General features: G+C 43.2%; 1 protein-coding gene across 1 annotated transcript in view; it reads right to left on the bottom strand.

The window, feature by feature from the left end:
- Nucleotides 1-16,492, bottom strand: part of NID1 (nidogen 1) — an 83,634-nt gene that overhangs the window by 23,513 nt on the left and 43,629 nt on the right. The window contains exons 10-12 of the mRNA XM_004432391.3: nucleotides 14,777-14,902; nucleotides 9,377-9,526; nucleotides 8,207-8,329 (exon numbers count right to left, since the gene is read on the bottom strand). Of these exons, the coding sequence (XP_004432448.1) occupies nucleotides 8,207-8,329; nucleotides 9,377-9,526; nucleotides 14,777-14,902 (399 nt within the window). The remainder of the gene's footprint in view (nucleotides 1-8,206; nucleotides 8,330-9,376; nucleotides 9,527-14,776; nucleotides 14,903-16,492) is intronic.

The raw sequence follows: 16,492 nt of genomic DNA, 5'->3' as shown, positions 1-16,492 counted from the left end.
ACAGCGGGCCAATTTGCAAACAGCAGCTGACACTGGGAGGGTTTTTCCTACTCCATGGTGGGATGGATGCAAAGCCTAAAGGGCCTGGAAGATCCAGGCCCTAGGAATTCTCAAAATTGATGTGGCTGGCAGGGCCCACACTGGGGAGAAAGTGCTGGGAACAGAATTAAAATGAAGCAGGATGGAGACAACAGAGACAAGGAAAGAGAAGGTCCAGATATAAGTGGGGGAGGAGACCAGGGCCAGGAAATCTCAAAAGTGAGATATTTTTAAACATTTCACCAAAAGAACAGAAGAGGAAGCTCTGCGTAGTCAGGAAAGCTATCTGAACCAGGCCTCCTTCTGCAAGTTCAGGAAAACAAAAATTCACATAAAAATGAGCAACAGAAAAGAATAGAGATGGACTGCAATACAAAGTTGCTATAGGAGAAAGGCTAACAGGAGTGGACCAACAGCCCTGCAGACAATGCACGCTTGCCAGAAAGACACGCTAGCGGAACAGATCAAACAGGAACCTATTTCAAAATAAGTGAAAAGACAATAAGAAATGATACAACATAAAAGAACTAAATGAATCGGAATTCAAAAAACTCAGAAATTAGGTGACAGAATTCAGGAAAAAATTAGAAATAAAAGAAAAAAATAATTTCAGAAATGAAGACTAAACTAGAAGGAACACAAAAGTGAATAAACATAACAGATTCTGCTTTAAGAGAAACAGAAGGTGGGGATAAGGACAATGTTTAAAGCCAAAAAGAATGGAGATAAATGGATTTGAGAGAAAGGGACAAACACTAGAGAAAGGCAAAGAAGGTTCAATACGTAAAACGGGAGTCCCTGAAGAAATAAACCAAAGCAAGGAAAGAGAACCAATATATAATAAACGTAAAAATAAACTATAATTCAAGAAAAATTTTCTGAAACAAAAAAAAAAAATAGGAAATAAATTGAAAAAGCACACTGTGTAACTAAGAATATTGACCCAGAACAACCAACACCAAGCCGTATTCTAGTAAAACTATTGAGCTTTTGAAGGGAACTCTGCAAGGGAAAGAAAAAAATCCTTTAGGCTTCTAAGTAAAAAGGAGAAAATCATCTTCAGATTATCATTTGCATTTTTGACAGCCATGCTTTGTGTCAGAAGAATATTTGAGACAGTCAAGGAAAGAAAATGAACCAAGGAATATTGTTTCCATGAACCCTTCCTCAGGAATCTGCTAGAGAACAAGAAACAGAGAAACACTGACATATGGGCTGGTAGCAAGCGATAAATACACAGCTACTTGTTGAGCTAAGACTAAATGAGGGCTGAAAGGGAGACAATGTACTATGCAAGGGTTACAAGCTCAGGCAATGTAGATATAACTATAACAATGGGGGAGAGTATGGAAAGCACATGCAGAAAAAGGTTTTAATTGTTCTCAGAAATTATATCTGTGGTGGTAGTATTATTAGTATTCTCAGACTGTTATGTGTAATGTAGGATAAAGCAAATAAGAAACTAGGGTCTATTCTAATTTTTGTCATCACTGTGCCCTTGAGAACCAGGATTCTCACAGTGTAGAAGAAAGGAGATATGGATACAATTTAGAAGAGGTTAAGGAAAAATCCTGTACTCATGAATTTGAATTGGAAACATCAGTATGAACTCATAAGGCATTCCTAGCTCTGTCTGAGCATCCGTAGTACTTAGACTGTGGTCCTGAAATACCACTTTCCACTAAAAGAAACCAGGGCTTCGTGGAGAAATGGCGGGTTCTAGTTCTGAGGCAGGCAATCTACATGAACCTAAAACATCTTGCCATACCAGAGAGCAAGAAAGCTATTGAAGACTATGTACTAGGATCATGTCAAAAGGACCAGTAGCCAGCTTGAAGAGTTTCCATGGGCCAAAGATGGGACTCTGAGCTAAAATGAGAATAATAACTACAACCAATCGATACCCATGAGTTTATAATGATATTAAAAAATTAAAAATTAATTAGTCACCTTCAGTGGCTGATAAGGAGTCAATCTGTTTTCTTGTCAACTAGTAAATAAGGGAAAGATCCAAGCATTTATTTTGCTTTTCCTTTATGAATGTACCACTGGGCAACCAAAGAGTAGATAAGCGGAAGCACTTCTTTATAAGTATTCCAACTAATAAATGAAAAAAACATGATAATAGAATTAGACTATCACCATTTTGCCTCTCACTAGAAATTAACAGACCTAAGCAATGAGCATCAATTCCAACTAATAAATGAGAAAGAAATGATAGACCTAGAATCTCACCACTTGCCACTCCGTAGAAGTTAATGGATCCAGGCCATAATTGTTAATGGTTTCTAACATCACAAAGAGTGAGACAAGCAGACTTTATGTGCCCCTGATATAAGGTAATACTACCACCTACTGTCTTGCCAAAAGGATTGAACCTGAGTCTGATCAAGCCTCTGGACCCAGCTGCCAGTTTGCAGACAATATAGAGGACAGAGGAGTACGTTGAATTGCACCATGAGTACACAATCAGCAAAATCCAGACCCCATGGGAAACTCTAAAACTCAAAAGTCTTGGGTTCTTCAGTAGTCAAACTACAAGGAAAAGAGAGGGATGGAAGAGGAAACTATAGATAGAAAAATGAGCAAGACTAAATCTATAGTGTCTAGGAATGCACACGTGTGATAAAACTATGGAGAAATGCAAGGAAGTGATTATTGTAAAAGTTAAGTCGGTGGTTACTTTTGGGGAGAGAGAGGAGGCTATGACTGGGACAGAGCACTGGAGGGGCCTCTGGGGCTGCTGGTAAAGTTCTACTTGGGTGGTAGTTACAAGCGGGTCCACCTCAGAATGACACCTAGAGCTATACATTTGTTTCATATGACTTTCCGTATCTATGTTGTATTTTGCAATAAAACAGTAGGAAAAAAAGAGAGAATGAGAGAAGAGGAAGTGGAAGCAGCAACTCCAGACAAGCCCTATGAGGAATTAAACTATCAAAGGGAGGAGGGAAATGTGACAGCTGTGAGAGAGGGGTATAGGGTCAAGGGAAGTCTTCATTTTTGTCTCTTAGATGAGAAATATCACAGCTTCTCTGCAGGCTGATTCGAATTAGCTAGTAGAGACAGAAATGGTGACCATCAGGATGGGGGTGCCAACCACAGAAACAGCAATTTCATCTCAGACAAACAACAATCTGGCACATTAAACTGATGTTTGATTGGAAATTTATGATTTTATTTGTAAATGTATTTTAACTTTATAGTTATAGAAAAAGTTGATACCTAGATTTATCTGTGATAAAAATAATCTACGCCAACACTGGAAGCCTTAAGAATGTTTTTCTTTTAAAAGGAGTCTCACTCAATTTTGGGAAAAATTGCTATAGAAAATTCTTTTATATAAGGAGTTCAATAAACATTTTTGTAAACCAAGAAATTATTCAGGCCTAATGTTCCTTATTTATAAAACAAAGGAGATGAATTACAGAATTTCTAGAGCCCCTTCCAGCTCTAACTGGGAAATTCAAGTTTTCTAACCTCTAGTTTGTTTGAACCAAAGTGCAAACTGTAACACAAACAACAGACACATAACAAAAAAAAGTGAACATTAAATTGTTCCTCAGTTTCTTCTTTCAGTTGTATTATCCTAAATGTTTTCATCTCTCCTTGCAGCCCTACTTTCTGAACTCTTTAATTATTCTTCTCTCTGAAGATGTGTGGTGTGCATCTAGACGCAGTATGCTGGTAAGTGCGACTGGCGCCAAGCGTAACGAGAGTGATCAAACATCCGTAGGCTTGGTATTTGCCCTTGAGGACCAGGCTTTACATCTCTAGCCCAGGACTTTTTATACTCCTTTTTGATCCTCTAATAAGCTCTCTTACGTTACAAAAATCTAGTCAGTTACAGTCCCCCAGACATCGTCCAGGCAAGGTCAGTGGCTGTGGTAGCCGGCCTCCAAGATGGCCCCTAATCCCCCACCTCCTGGTAGTCTCATGCTTATGTTGTTCCCTTTCACACTGTAAGAGGGTTGGCCTGTGACTAATAGTACCAGCAGAAGTGACAGCAGTGTCACTTCCAAGATTAGGTTACAAAAGACTATGGCTTCCCTCTTGGGTGCTCTGTCTCATCACTTGCTCTGGAGGGAGCCAGCTGCCAGGTCTTGAAGACACTTAGGCAGCCCTGTGGAGAGACCCATGCTGTGAGGAACTGAGGTCCTCAGTCCAACAGTCCGTGAGGAACGAGTCCTGCCAACAACCACGGGGATCCTTCAGCCCCAGATGAACCTCAGGGAAGACTGTAGCTTGGCTAATGCCTTGACAACATCATGAGAGACCCCAAATGAAGACCACCCAGCGAAGCTGCTCCTGAATACCTGACCCACAGAAACTGTGAGATAATAAATGGTTATTGTTTTAAGCCACTACCTTTTAGGATAATTAGTTACATAACAATAGATAACTAATTTGGTGGCTTTCAAACCTTCTCACCATGAACCACAGAAATCCATTTCACTCAGCAATTCAGTACAGACAACATACACACACACACACACACACACTCATCCACGCACATGTACAAGCATGAATACAAGTATTGTTCATGAAACAATACTTATTCCTACTACATATATTCCACATACTCTCATATTTTCTTGATTATTGTTTTCTATTTCATTCCATTCCATTTAAAAGAGAATGATAATTGCGATCCACTGAACTGATTTCACAATCCACACATGGGCTGTGGGGAAGAGTGCAGAAGGGCAGGGGAACAAATCCTGATTTCCTCTGTTTTGCCATCATCGGTTGATATTGCACTAGCCATGACCTTAACTGACTCACCCTCAAAGCAGCTCAGTTTTATTTTCTAAACTCGTCCCCTCTGATTAGAGTGGGGACCAAATAAATGCTGACTGCTTGACTCCTGTACCTCATTATGTTTGACCTTGGGGGTCCAGATGACACTACAAGTTATTTTTCTCTCTGTTAATATTTCATAAAATATTTTAGTCATACAAAATTCAGAAAAATATGGTGAAAACCACTGTGTTCATATTCTGGCTGGAAAAAAACCAAACACTAGAAATACAAATGCAGCCTTTGTGTGCCCTCCCCAACCCCAAATCCCTCCCTCCCACCACAGAGGCACCCTTTATCCTGCGTTTTTGTTTCTCATTCCCATGCATACATTTTTTAAATAATTTTATTTATTTATTTTTCCCCCAAAGCCCCAGTAGACAGTTGCATGTCATAGCTGCACATCCTTCTAGCTGCTGCATGTGGGACGCGGCCCCAGCATGGCCGGAGAAGCGGTGCCTCAGTGCACGTCCGGGATCCGAACCCGGGCCGCCAGCAGCGGAGCGCGTGCACCTAACCGCCAAGCCACGGGGCCGGCCCTCCATGCATACATTTTATAGTTTTCTTACACATGGATATGCATATGTAGGTTTATTTTCACACAGGGTTATATTTTATATAAATGGGATCATACTGCAGATATCTTTTCATAACTTTTTTTTTGCTCAACATGTTTTTGAGATTTATCCATTAACTCTAGTTCCTTCATTTTAACTGCTGTATGTTATTTCATTGTACGAATTGTACCAAAACTCATTTGTCCATTCCTCCTGTTGATTAATCATTTAGATTTTTTTCTGTTAACAAACAATACTCAATGAACATTCTTATATATTTCTAGTGCACATCCTCTCTCGAGTCTATAACTAGATGTTGAATTTCCTGAGGGAATAGGATTAAATACATAAACAATCCTAGCAAATAGCTCTTATTGGTTTTATCCTTGTCTCATCTTCATACCCCACCCTACAGGTCTGGATTTGTTTCTGTTTAGTCAACAGCCTTAAAGAGAGCGCAAGGAGTCAGGTTAAAAAAAACAAACAAACAAAAAATGAAACATCTGCTTCTTTTTGAACTGGAGATGTGAAGCAAGGAAATAATGAATGTTAGTCATTTTTAATAGCTGCTGGAATATCTTGACTCAAATTATCATGAACTCTTCTCTATGTAACCTGCCTATCAGAATCTATGGACAGTGCTACAGTTTTTAACCCATAATTTCAGGAACAAAAGGTTGGCCCTGCCTGGGTTCATCTAAGCTGGGGGTCGGCAAAATTTTCAGTCAAGGGCCAGGTAGTAAATATTTTAGGCTCTGCCACAACTACTGAACTCTAAGTAGAACGAAAGCAGCCATAGACTATACATAAATTAACGAGCATGGCTGTGTTCCAATAAAACTTTATTTACAAAAACAGGCAGTGGGCCAGATTTGACCTATGAGTTGTAGTTTGTTGATACTTGTTCTAAGCAGAAGAAAACAATTTAGACCAGCAACATGTAGTATTATATATCAAAATGTAAACTTTAATTTTATATTTTTCTCCTTTTAGATGGGCAACTATTGTAAAAACTGGTCACACCCAGTCCTGCTGAATGTGAATAAATAAATACTTGTATATACTGCTGGTAGGAGTTGAAATTGGTGCATTCATTTATTTCTTCAACAACTATAAATAGCTGTGAGCCCCACCATGGGCCATATACTCCACTGGATACTGGGGATATAAAAATAAGATGCATATGCACCCTATCATCAAGGCACTCGCAGGCTAGCCAAGGGGGCAGACAGAAACAGTTATTAATTGTTTAAAAAAGTGGTGAAATGGAAATTTTCACTTATGTCTTATTGAAACATTTGTAGTGGCATGAATATATCTGGCCAACAGCAGCAGCAGCAATTAGAAATAAGTAACAACATGACTGGCTAACTCTAGTCTGAGGTGTCAAATATATTCTTAACCTCATGACAGATACCATGTGGTTTAGACGACTGAACCCAGATTGGAGTCCATCCGACGGACCTGGGTTTGAGTCTTGGTTCTAGTACTTCCTACCTCTGGGACCCTTATCTTGTTAAGTTGCAGCATCCTCTGTGTAAATGGAGATTGTAAGTAACAGCACTCACTTTTTTTTTTTTTTTTTTTGAGGAAGTTTGGCTCTAAGACAACATCTGTTGCCAATCTTCCTCCTTTTTTCCTTTTTTCTCCCCAAAGCCCCAGTAGATAGTTGTATGTCATAGCTGTGCATCCTTCTAGTTGCTCTCTGTAGGACACCACCTCAGAATGGTTTGATGAGCAGTGTGTAGGTCCAGGCCCAGAATCCGAACTGGGGCTGACCTGGGGCTGTCATTATCCTTATGATCCAACGAGATGCCAGTCCAGTCTCAGGTCAGCAGGCAACTTTAGAAGCTGCATACTCCAAGTATAATAGGTAATATGGACAATTCTGTGGAGTCCTCAGCCTGCATCATTCCCCAACTGGTTGCCCCTCCCTCGCCACTCCCACCCTAGCTCTATTCCCCATGACTCCTAGGAAACTGTGATGGTTAATTTTATGTGTCAACTTGACTGGGCTACAAGGTGCCCAGATATTTGGTCAAACATTATTCTGGCTGTTTCTGTGAGGGTGTTTTGGATGAGATTATCCTTTAACTCCATAGACTGAGTAAAGCAGATTGCCCTTCCTAATGTAGGTGGGCCTCATCCAATCAGTGGAAGCCCAGAATAGAACAAAAAGGTTGACCTTTCCCAGAGTAAGAGAGAATTCTTCCTTCCTGACAAACTATAAACCAGGACCTGGGCTTTTTCCTGCCCTCGGACTTGAACGGAAACATTGGCTCTTCCTGGGTCTCAAGCCTGCTGGCATTCAGACTGGAACTACACCATCAGCTCTCCTGGGTCTCCAGCTTGTGACTGCAGATCTTGGGACTTGCCAACCTCTATAATCACGTGAGCCAATTCCTCATAGTAAATCTCTTTAAATATAAATATATACATATTTACACACCTCTCTCTCTCTCTCTCTCTCTCTCTATATATATATATATCCTATTGGTTCTGTTTCTCTGGAGAACACTGACTAATAGACCAATTCTTACCCTGCACTGCTTGCTCAAGCTACAAGGATGACCAGACTCCAGGCTGCCAGTACAATCATGGGCCATGTGTGGCACCCAGTGGAGTTGTGCATTGCACGACCTGCATGGCTCTACACTGCAGCCCGTGCTCTGATCTCCCACCTCAACAACCCTTAGGACTCTCCATGGAGCCTCCCACTTCCCCACCTCACCTTCTCTCCCAGGGCCACGTACTCAGCACTCACAAGTATGGCAATGGCCTACCAACTCCAAATGTCCCCGACACCTTACCTCCAGGTATGCAACGGAAGCCATCTCCCTGATAACCAGGTTTGCACTGGCACATGAAGGAGCCTGGAGTGTTGTAGCAGAAGGCGTCAGGGTGACAGCGGCTTGGCTGGCATTCGTCTACGTCTGCAAAACAGCCCCAAGCCCAGGGACAATGAGATTTCCTCTGGAATTCATAGTTTACACAATAATTTAAGCCACTTGCTCAACTCGGTGGGACAGTGTTTCTGATCTGGGAACAGTGATTTAGAACTCACTAAACATTAATTATCAAAACATTAACTAACTCCCCAATGTCTATCTAGTGCATTTACAAATGTGTTTCACTTCGATGACATTTTCATGAAAAATCAAGTTTGCAAAAGGAAAAAAAGAGAGGATTCTTTTGCATTATAAAATGATCCTCATCATAAATGAGAGCTTCAAAAATGCCGGGGACTTTGGAGACAGATTATTAACTGCTTGACAGAAAAACCTCAGAGACACGAGAAAATTCATGTGTTCAGTAATGAAGAGAAAGTATCTTAGAAATTATAATCTATCTTAGAAAAGCTTGGACTTTTCAGAAATACTCTATGGTATAACGTTAAGTAATTTTGCAAACCAAAGGACCGGGGTACTGTGTTCACAGTCATCTTACCTAAAATTATCGTTAAGAGCACCCTGCCAGCCAACGATGGGCTGATCTCTGGCCTGAAAGAATTCTGTGGAGTCATTTATTCTCTGACTCTGCAGTCATTTATTCAGTAAGGGGACTTCACATTTTTTGGAGCAGAAGGTTAGAGCACGCCAGATGAATGACTATATATATATCTTATTAAATAAAAGGCTGGACTTTAAGCTCCGTGTATGCAAGGATTGTTGGTCTTTTTGTGAAAGATAATCTCCTCGGCTCCTAGCAGACAGCAGGTGTCTAATTGTTGCCTGAATAAGCAAATCACATAGAACAAAATAGTAGGGGGGAGGCCAAGTGTCTTCCCCAATGAGAACAGCCCCCAAAAGAAAATGCATAGTTCAAACTACTGGAGAGATACAAAATGCAGCCCATTTACCCAGTAGAGTTGAGAGAATAATTCTCTTAAATTCGGGGCTGAGTTGGTAATTAGCACACGATAAGTACCAGCTGGGGAACTTTTTCAGGTTACACAGAGAAAAATCAGAGTGACCACGCACCTCGGCAGGCTCGGCCATCCCCAGAGAAGCCTGGCAAGCAGGAACAGGTGTAGGAGGAACCTCCTGTGTAGGTACACTGGGCCCGCTCGGATATGTCACAGTCATGGAGGCCACTCGTGCAGTAGTTGATGGGGCGCTGGTCCACGACAGCTTCAAACGAAATGTTGACACACAGTGTTTGGAAGAGAGTCCCCTGAACGGTCCCCTCCAAACTCCCTCCACACCAGCAGTTTAGTCCACTGAGGGGCCTGTGCCTAGACTCCAGACCGCCAGGCATCTCTTCAGGCTTCAGCCCCTGCTCCCCACTGGGCTGCACCTCTGGTTCTCCTGTTTCCTCCCACCTGGCTTCCGTCTCTACATGGTCTTCACAGACTGACACCGAGGTTGGTCATTCAGCCCGGCTTTCCACCTCAGTGTCACCCCAGGGCTCTGTCTCAGGCCACTCTCCACACCAGGTCCCCATAACCCAACTTTCCCTTCATCTGGATGCGGAGGTAGAATGCCTGCAGGTGGACACACTTCCTATGGCAACTCTGTTGGTGGAGCATTTGGAGCTACGGATCTGAGACTTCTGCACGGTGTCCTTAACCCTGGCCCACTGGGCAGGTGGAATATTCACTACGAATGCTGAAGCCAAAGTCACCCACTTCCCACCAAGGAAGGGGAAATAAACCTTTCCAGGGCAGTGAGACAGGTATGGCAGAAAGACTGCGGGCCTTTGGGCTAGGCAGCCCTGGGTTTCTACCAGGTACACATGTGTCTACCATGTGGCTTTGGGTAAAGCATATAACTTTTCAGAGCATCTCTGTAGAATAAGAATTACTTCCAACATGCCAAGCACAGGGAGGCCCAGTAAACGGTACTATTATTTTCTAAAGGGTCCTGATGATAGAACTCATAGAACGAGGGCTTAGGAAATAGGTGAGTGACATAGAGGCTAGCCAATAATACCCCATCTTGTACTGTTGCATCTAGATGGAAGTTAAGGGCTGAAGTCTAGGAGGTGATTTCCAATGGCTGGTTCAGGTTTTCTGGGGTTTCACGCCACCATTTAGCTTCTGGTTTTAAAGCTCTAAGACCCAGGACAGAGTCCCGTCCCTTGCAACGTCAGAACAGAACCTTTCCTTCCCTCCGAGGAGGCCTCAGTGTTTGGATTATCCCAGATGCAGGGGGACTCCTTGCCTTTCTCCTTAATGAGTCTTCCCAAGATTAATTCCAGTTTATCTTGTCTCAAGTGCTTCGAGAGAGAGAGCTCTAAGCACTGTCAGGGGACAGGTAAAGAAGAGGATACTCTTCAAAGGTCTGTGCCAAGTGAGAGGTTAGCAAAGTGCTGGCAGGGAGGCCCAGCCTGTGCACTCAGCAGCTTACACTCCTGACGTCAAGAACACTAACTAACTCCCATGGGACAGGCACCATCAACCAAGGCTTATGGGCCAAAGGTTTGCTGGATTTTCAATTGCTACAGTGGTCCAAATTTCTGTCTGGAAAACAGTAACCCAGTTTATACCAAACCAGTCCAAGAACAGACTCCTGTTTCCTTGGACCCCTCTCTTCTCTCACTTCTCACATCCTAACATTCTTCTTTGCTCTAGGGTCCTCCTTCTCCCAAATCCTTCAGCTCACAGTGTGAAAGGGAATACTTGCAAAGAACTGGAACCAAAAAAAAGGTAAAAAATATGTATTCAAACAGAACAACCAAGAAATGAGTGTCATAATTACAAGCTATTAATTATGTTTGCTCAGAGCCCCATTTCATCCCACCCTTATTAACGGAGGAGGACCTTACTGCAAGTACGTATAGTCTTGGCTTCCCCAGCCCAGCCATCATCTTCATATATGTGTTTCTATAATCCTCAGGTCTTTTATAGAAAAAGACAGCTTCTAATTTAATTAATTTATTTTTTTTTGTGAGGAAGATTAGCCCTGAGCTAACATCCGATGCCAATCCTCCTCTTTTTGCTGAGGAAGATTGGCCCTGGGCTAACACCCGCGCCCATCTTCCTCTATTTTATATGGGACACTACCACAGCATGGTTTGACAAGTGGTGCGTCGGTGCGAGCCAGGGATCCGAACCTGCAAACCCCAGGCTGCCGCAGCGGAGCGCACGCACTTAACCGCTAAGCCACCAGGCCGGCACCTCTAATTTAACTTTTTAATCATTGTTTTTTTTAATGTAAGACCATTTTCCATGCCAAAGCGATTTTCTTCCTACAGAAGCTGTAAAAGTCAACTTTACAACTCCAAACAGTTTAGTTCTACCTTTTTCATTTTTAAAATAAATAAAGCATTTTTTAGCGAATGTTTCACATCACTCTCCACAGCCCTGGGAGATTTTCTCCAATCCTCACACAAATGGAGTTTCTAGATGGTCTTACTGACTATGTTCATTCAAGGAGGAGTAATTTTAAAACCAGGACAGTCAATGCCCATCATTATAAAAGAGAAGCTGCTGCCCCAGCCACCTAAAGGAGACCTACTGCACAGAGCTGTGCTTTCCTCAAGGCTCCTAACCTCGCAAAACGACAACGTCCCTACAACTCTCAACAGTCAGCTAATGGGAAGCTGCAGGGTGGAATGGAGCGGCAAGTTCTGGAAAGGAGAGAAAATTGGGCTCAAAATTAAATTAATTAAAAATTAATTACAATTAAGTTGTAAGCTGGGGTTTCACTTTTCTAGCTCTTTCATTTCTGAAGAGAACCCTGAAAAAGGATTCTGTGCTGACCCAGAATAAGTAGAGCGGGGTCGCCGGCCCTGAGATGCTGCCACCCACCTGACAGTGGTCCCCGAAAGACACCCGCAGGCTGGCTCGGGCTGGGAAATGAGGCAACGGGGGAGAAGGAAGGAGATGCCGAGAGGGAAGGACAAACGGAGGGAAAGAAGTCACACGTCATAAGGAGAGAAACAGGCAGGGAATAAAGAGTAGGGTGGTTTCATACAGCCTCTAGTTACTTTAAGTTTGGAGAATAACATCACAGAAATGAATGCTTTACAGTAACTTCCCCTAACATTGTGACAGGCGAGGGAGGGGGAACAGGGATGCTGCGGGAGACACAGCTAAAGCCTAGGCCTGGCCCTGTTCCTGCCCTGACGAATGGGCAGGTGCACGGTGTGTGCACTGCACAAGGACGCCCACGTGAGGGCTCAGTGGGACCCCAAATTTCCCCACGCTCCGTACGCCAGGCCGTGTATCATAGCGCTGTGTCCAGTCCGAGGGGGTGTCTATGTCTTCACATAAAGGTGATTTACGGGCAAGCTGAGGCCGTCTTTCCTTTGTGTAAACACACTTTGCATGTTCCAATTAGCTGCAAAAGTTTTCACCCAGTGGAAAAGAGAAAGTCACAGGTTTACAGAAAACGCCAAATATGGAAGTCCACAAAGCAGCCCGTCCCATAGTGAATACCAATCCTGATGCAAAGATGATAACCTCTGGCCCGTCCACACGTCTGCATGAGCCCCAGCCCCTCACAGCTGGCAGGGCACAGAGCCGGCCTCCTAAACCATCCGGATTCTTTCCTCACCATTCCCTGCTCTGACCTGGAGAGAAACCTTCCCAACTAAGGATAATGTTTCAATAAGGAATTGCGGGAGCAGTGAAACTGACCACTGAATTATCTGGTGATGAGCCAGAGCTATTTGTTGAATGGTTTAGGCAGACTTGGTTTCATCCATCTGTCCGCACAGTGAGTCTCAAAGGAGTCGATTAATAGGGGTGAAGAGCCAAGTGGGAGAGAATTGCTTGCAGTCTATAGGCAGCGGGAGAATCAGGAAACCTCACCGTGCCGGGTCTGGGTGGAACTTAGTGATCCTCAGGTGGTTTGTTTCGGAGCAAGGGGATCCATCATTCAAACAGAATCTTACTCAGAGTCGGATATGTAGAAAAACAAAAGGCTAGAGGTCGGGGCAGGGGGCAAGAGTCTGCCTACGGCTTCATTGTATCCTCGTTGGCAGCTCCTAAGGCATTGCCAAGGGCTCCCTGGGATACAATAAAGCTATGACCCAGTTTAATCACCCCATTTTACAGGTGAGGAACTGAGGCCCAGAGAGGTTGAGTGTCTTGCTCAAAATCAAATGCCTAGCAGTAAACCTTTGCACACCACCTGTCTTATACCTCACCCTGCCCCTTCAGGGAGTGTGGACGTCAGGAATGGTTGGATACAGAAGCCCAGGACATCATGCCTCACATACATCTGTTCCAGGACTGCACACTTCACCACCCAAGGGGTAAAGGATCCACTACCCAAGTTTGAGCCGAAATGTAACGTAAATTGTGCTGCCATGAAAAATAAACCTTCGCATCTCCTTCATCTCAAAAAGCAGAGAAGGAAGTCAGGCCAAATACACAGAAATTGTTGTTCTCTATTAAAAAAAAAAAAGAAGTAACTTTAGCAGAGCTGAAATCTCAACTCTGTGCAAAGGCGACCGGCCTCTCTAAATTCACAGATGTTTGGGTCATACTCAAAATCTGAGAACTGCCTGTTCCCTCCCGCCCTCAAGACACACCTCACCCTGGGACCTCGGCAGCATCATCTGAGTTTCAAGACAGAGCAAACAAGAAGCACGCTAGGGTTTAGTAAACAGCAAGAAAGGGGCAAGGAGCTGGTTCACTGATGCAGTAAAAGAGGAATCTGTTTGAATTTGGGAAGAAATGTTGAGTTCAGATGGCCCATTCAGCATGCTGCCCTCCAGACCTGGAAATCCCTAAGAATCTTTGAACTTAAAATTCTTGGAACCAACAGGTCAAAGTGCAGCAGTATGAAAAAGTGGAAAAACTTAAACAATCTGGCTCTTTGTGGTTGGCCCATCAACATCATCGCTAAAAGCATCATCAACCTAAAGCATAATGAGCCTAATTAACAGCCCAATTCACTTACTTTGATAAAGCTAAGAAATTATGCGGCTACTTTTGGCTTGTAAAATTGAAATCCATAAATAGAATGGCCCAAACTGGAGTCTGAGATGTAAATCAGGAAGAATTCATTCTAAGGCAGGTAATGACACAAGTGCAATATAAGGTGGGCCCTCCACATGAATCCCAAGGTCACTAGCTATAAGGAGAAACAAGTCTAATTGTTTTAATAGCTGTCAAAAGAACAATGAAAAGAATTAAAAAGGAGTTTTATAAGAAGGGAATGTAATGCAAAAGCTTGCAACAGATGAGGTGATGGTGTTACTAATGCAGACAACAACGTTGCTTATTCTTTGTCCACGTGACTCTCCAGTAATCCAGGCAGCTGGATGGAAGGAATGAAGTCTGATTCATTTTTGTAAACTGCCCTCCCCAACACAGAACCTGGAACCTTCCATCTCAGCCAGGACAGTTACCTGGGCAATCTCTTTCACACAGGCACTAACATGCACCGTATCAATAAACTCTTTGAAAAGTTACCTACAGAACTTACCCACACAGGTTCCCTCTTCTGAAAACCGATAGCCCTCCACACACTCGCAGCGGAAGGTTCCTGGGTGATTATTGCAGACTGCGTGGCTCCCACACACCGAGGGCTGTTCTAAACATTCGTCGATATCTACGGCAAATTTTTTTAAAATGCACACTTTTAAAAACTTCTTCAAACTTCACTAAATAAAATAAAATAGAAAGCATTTTGGCTTTGGTCAATTTTAAAGCAAATTTTTCTATATTCCAAAAGTAGCGTTAAATAAGATGTTTCCTCCTGTGCATAACTTGAGAGAGTGATCCCAGGCCCTCCTCCTAAGTAAATGTGCACTTCCCCCGCCTCTCCTGGAGTTAGTTGCTGAGCCTGGGGCCCCCTAACGTCAGATTGGCAAATACTTATTAGAAAGATGTGCAGACAAGTATCCAGACTCTGAATACGGTTCCTAAACTACAGAGCATATTCAAATATGCTATTGTTCAAAAATATTGTCTTTCTTCAATGACAGTTACAAAGAAAAGTTGAACAATTTAAAGCCTAATTGTGAATTTTTCAATGTTATCTAGATTTTGAATGTTAATGCACTAAAAGGAAAGCCATTTATTTTTAATTTTTATTTATTTTTCTTCCCAAGGAAGATCAGGCCCTGAGCTAACATCCATGCCAATCCTCCTCTTTTTTTGCTGAGGAAAACTGGCCCTGGGCTAACATCCGTGCTGATCTCCCTCCACTTTATGTGGGACGCCGCCACAGCATGGCCTGACAAGCGGTGTGTTGGTGCGCGCCCCGGCTCCGAACCCGCGTCCCCAGCAGTGGAGCGCGCGCGCTTAACCACTACACCACGGAGCTGGCCCCAAAGGAGAGCCATTTAATCATAAAATTGTAAATGAACTAGTGGGGTGATGTCCTCTCATATGACAACACTATAGCCATCACATGGGATAATGTGGAATAAAAAAACATATGCTTTGGAGCTGGATATAGCTAGGTTCAAATCCTGCCTCTTTTAGTTACCAGCTTGTGTGGTCTTGGGCAAGTTACCTAACTACTTAGCCTCAGTTTCCCCATTGGTAAATACTCATACTACTACTCATCTTGAGAGGTTCTTCTGAGGATTACAGAAAATGGATGTAAGCCAGAGGAACACCTAGCATGCTCAAGAAATGTAGCTATTAGTATAATTTTTAGGGATTCATCCTACAACATCAGCCATGGGGATGGATTTGGCCAATTCTAGAAACATGGCCCTCAGATGGCCACTAGGCATCGGGGGCCAGTCTGTGGCTACCACGATAGTAAGGCTGGTGGCCGAGACAAGACACCGAGCTAACCTGTCATCATCCTGGTTACCTGTCCACTGATAGAATGAAATAAACACAGTCACACAAGGTCCTTCCTGTGCCAACCTCATTCTCAGAGTGTACACAGTTAGTTACTTCTGTCATTTCTAGAACTCTGAGACGCGTGTGAGGAAGATTTCATAATGACTGAGACCACACAACTCCCCTCCCCCTCTCAACCACCTCGCCTCAATGCCTTAATGTGAATCTTTCACATCTGGGAGACAAAGCTTCATGCACCCACCTCCAATGGGCAGTCTAGCCAGTCTCTCCATTATTGAGACAAACGCCCTGCTGGCTTATTGGGTAACATTGCACAAGACAAGCATTTTTGCCACATCAGCCCCATAATTTGACCTGTCTCCAGGCAAAAACTCAAACC

The sequence above is a fragment of the Ceratotherium simum genome, chromosome 6, assembly GCF_057802395.1.
Source record: "Ceratotherium simum simum isolate JZ-2026a chromosome 6, ASM5780239v1, whole genome shotgun sequence".
NCBI lineage: Eukaryota > Metazoa > Chordata > Mammalia > Perissodactyla > Rhinocerotidae > Ceratotherium > Ceratotherium simum.
This window is presented reverse-complemented; position numbering and strand designations above follow the sequence as displayed.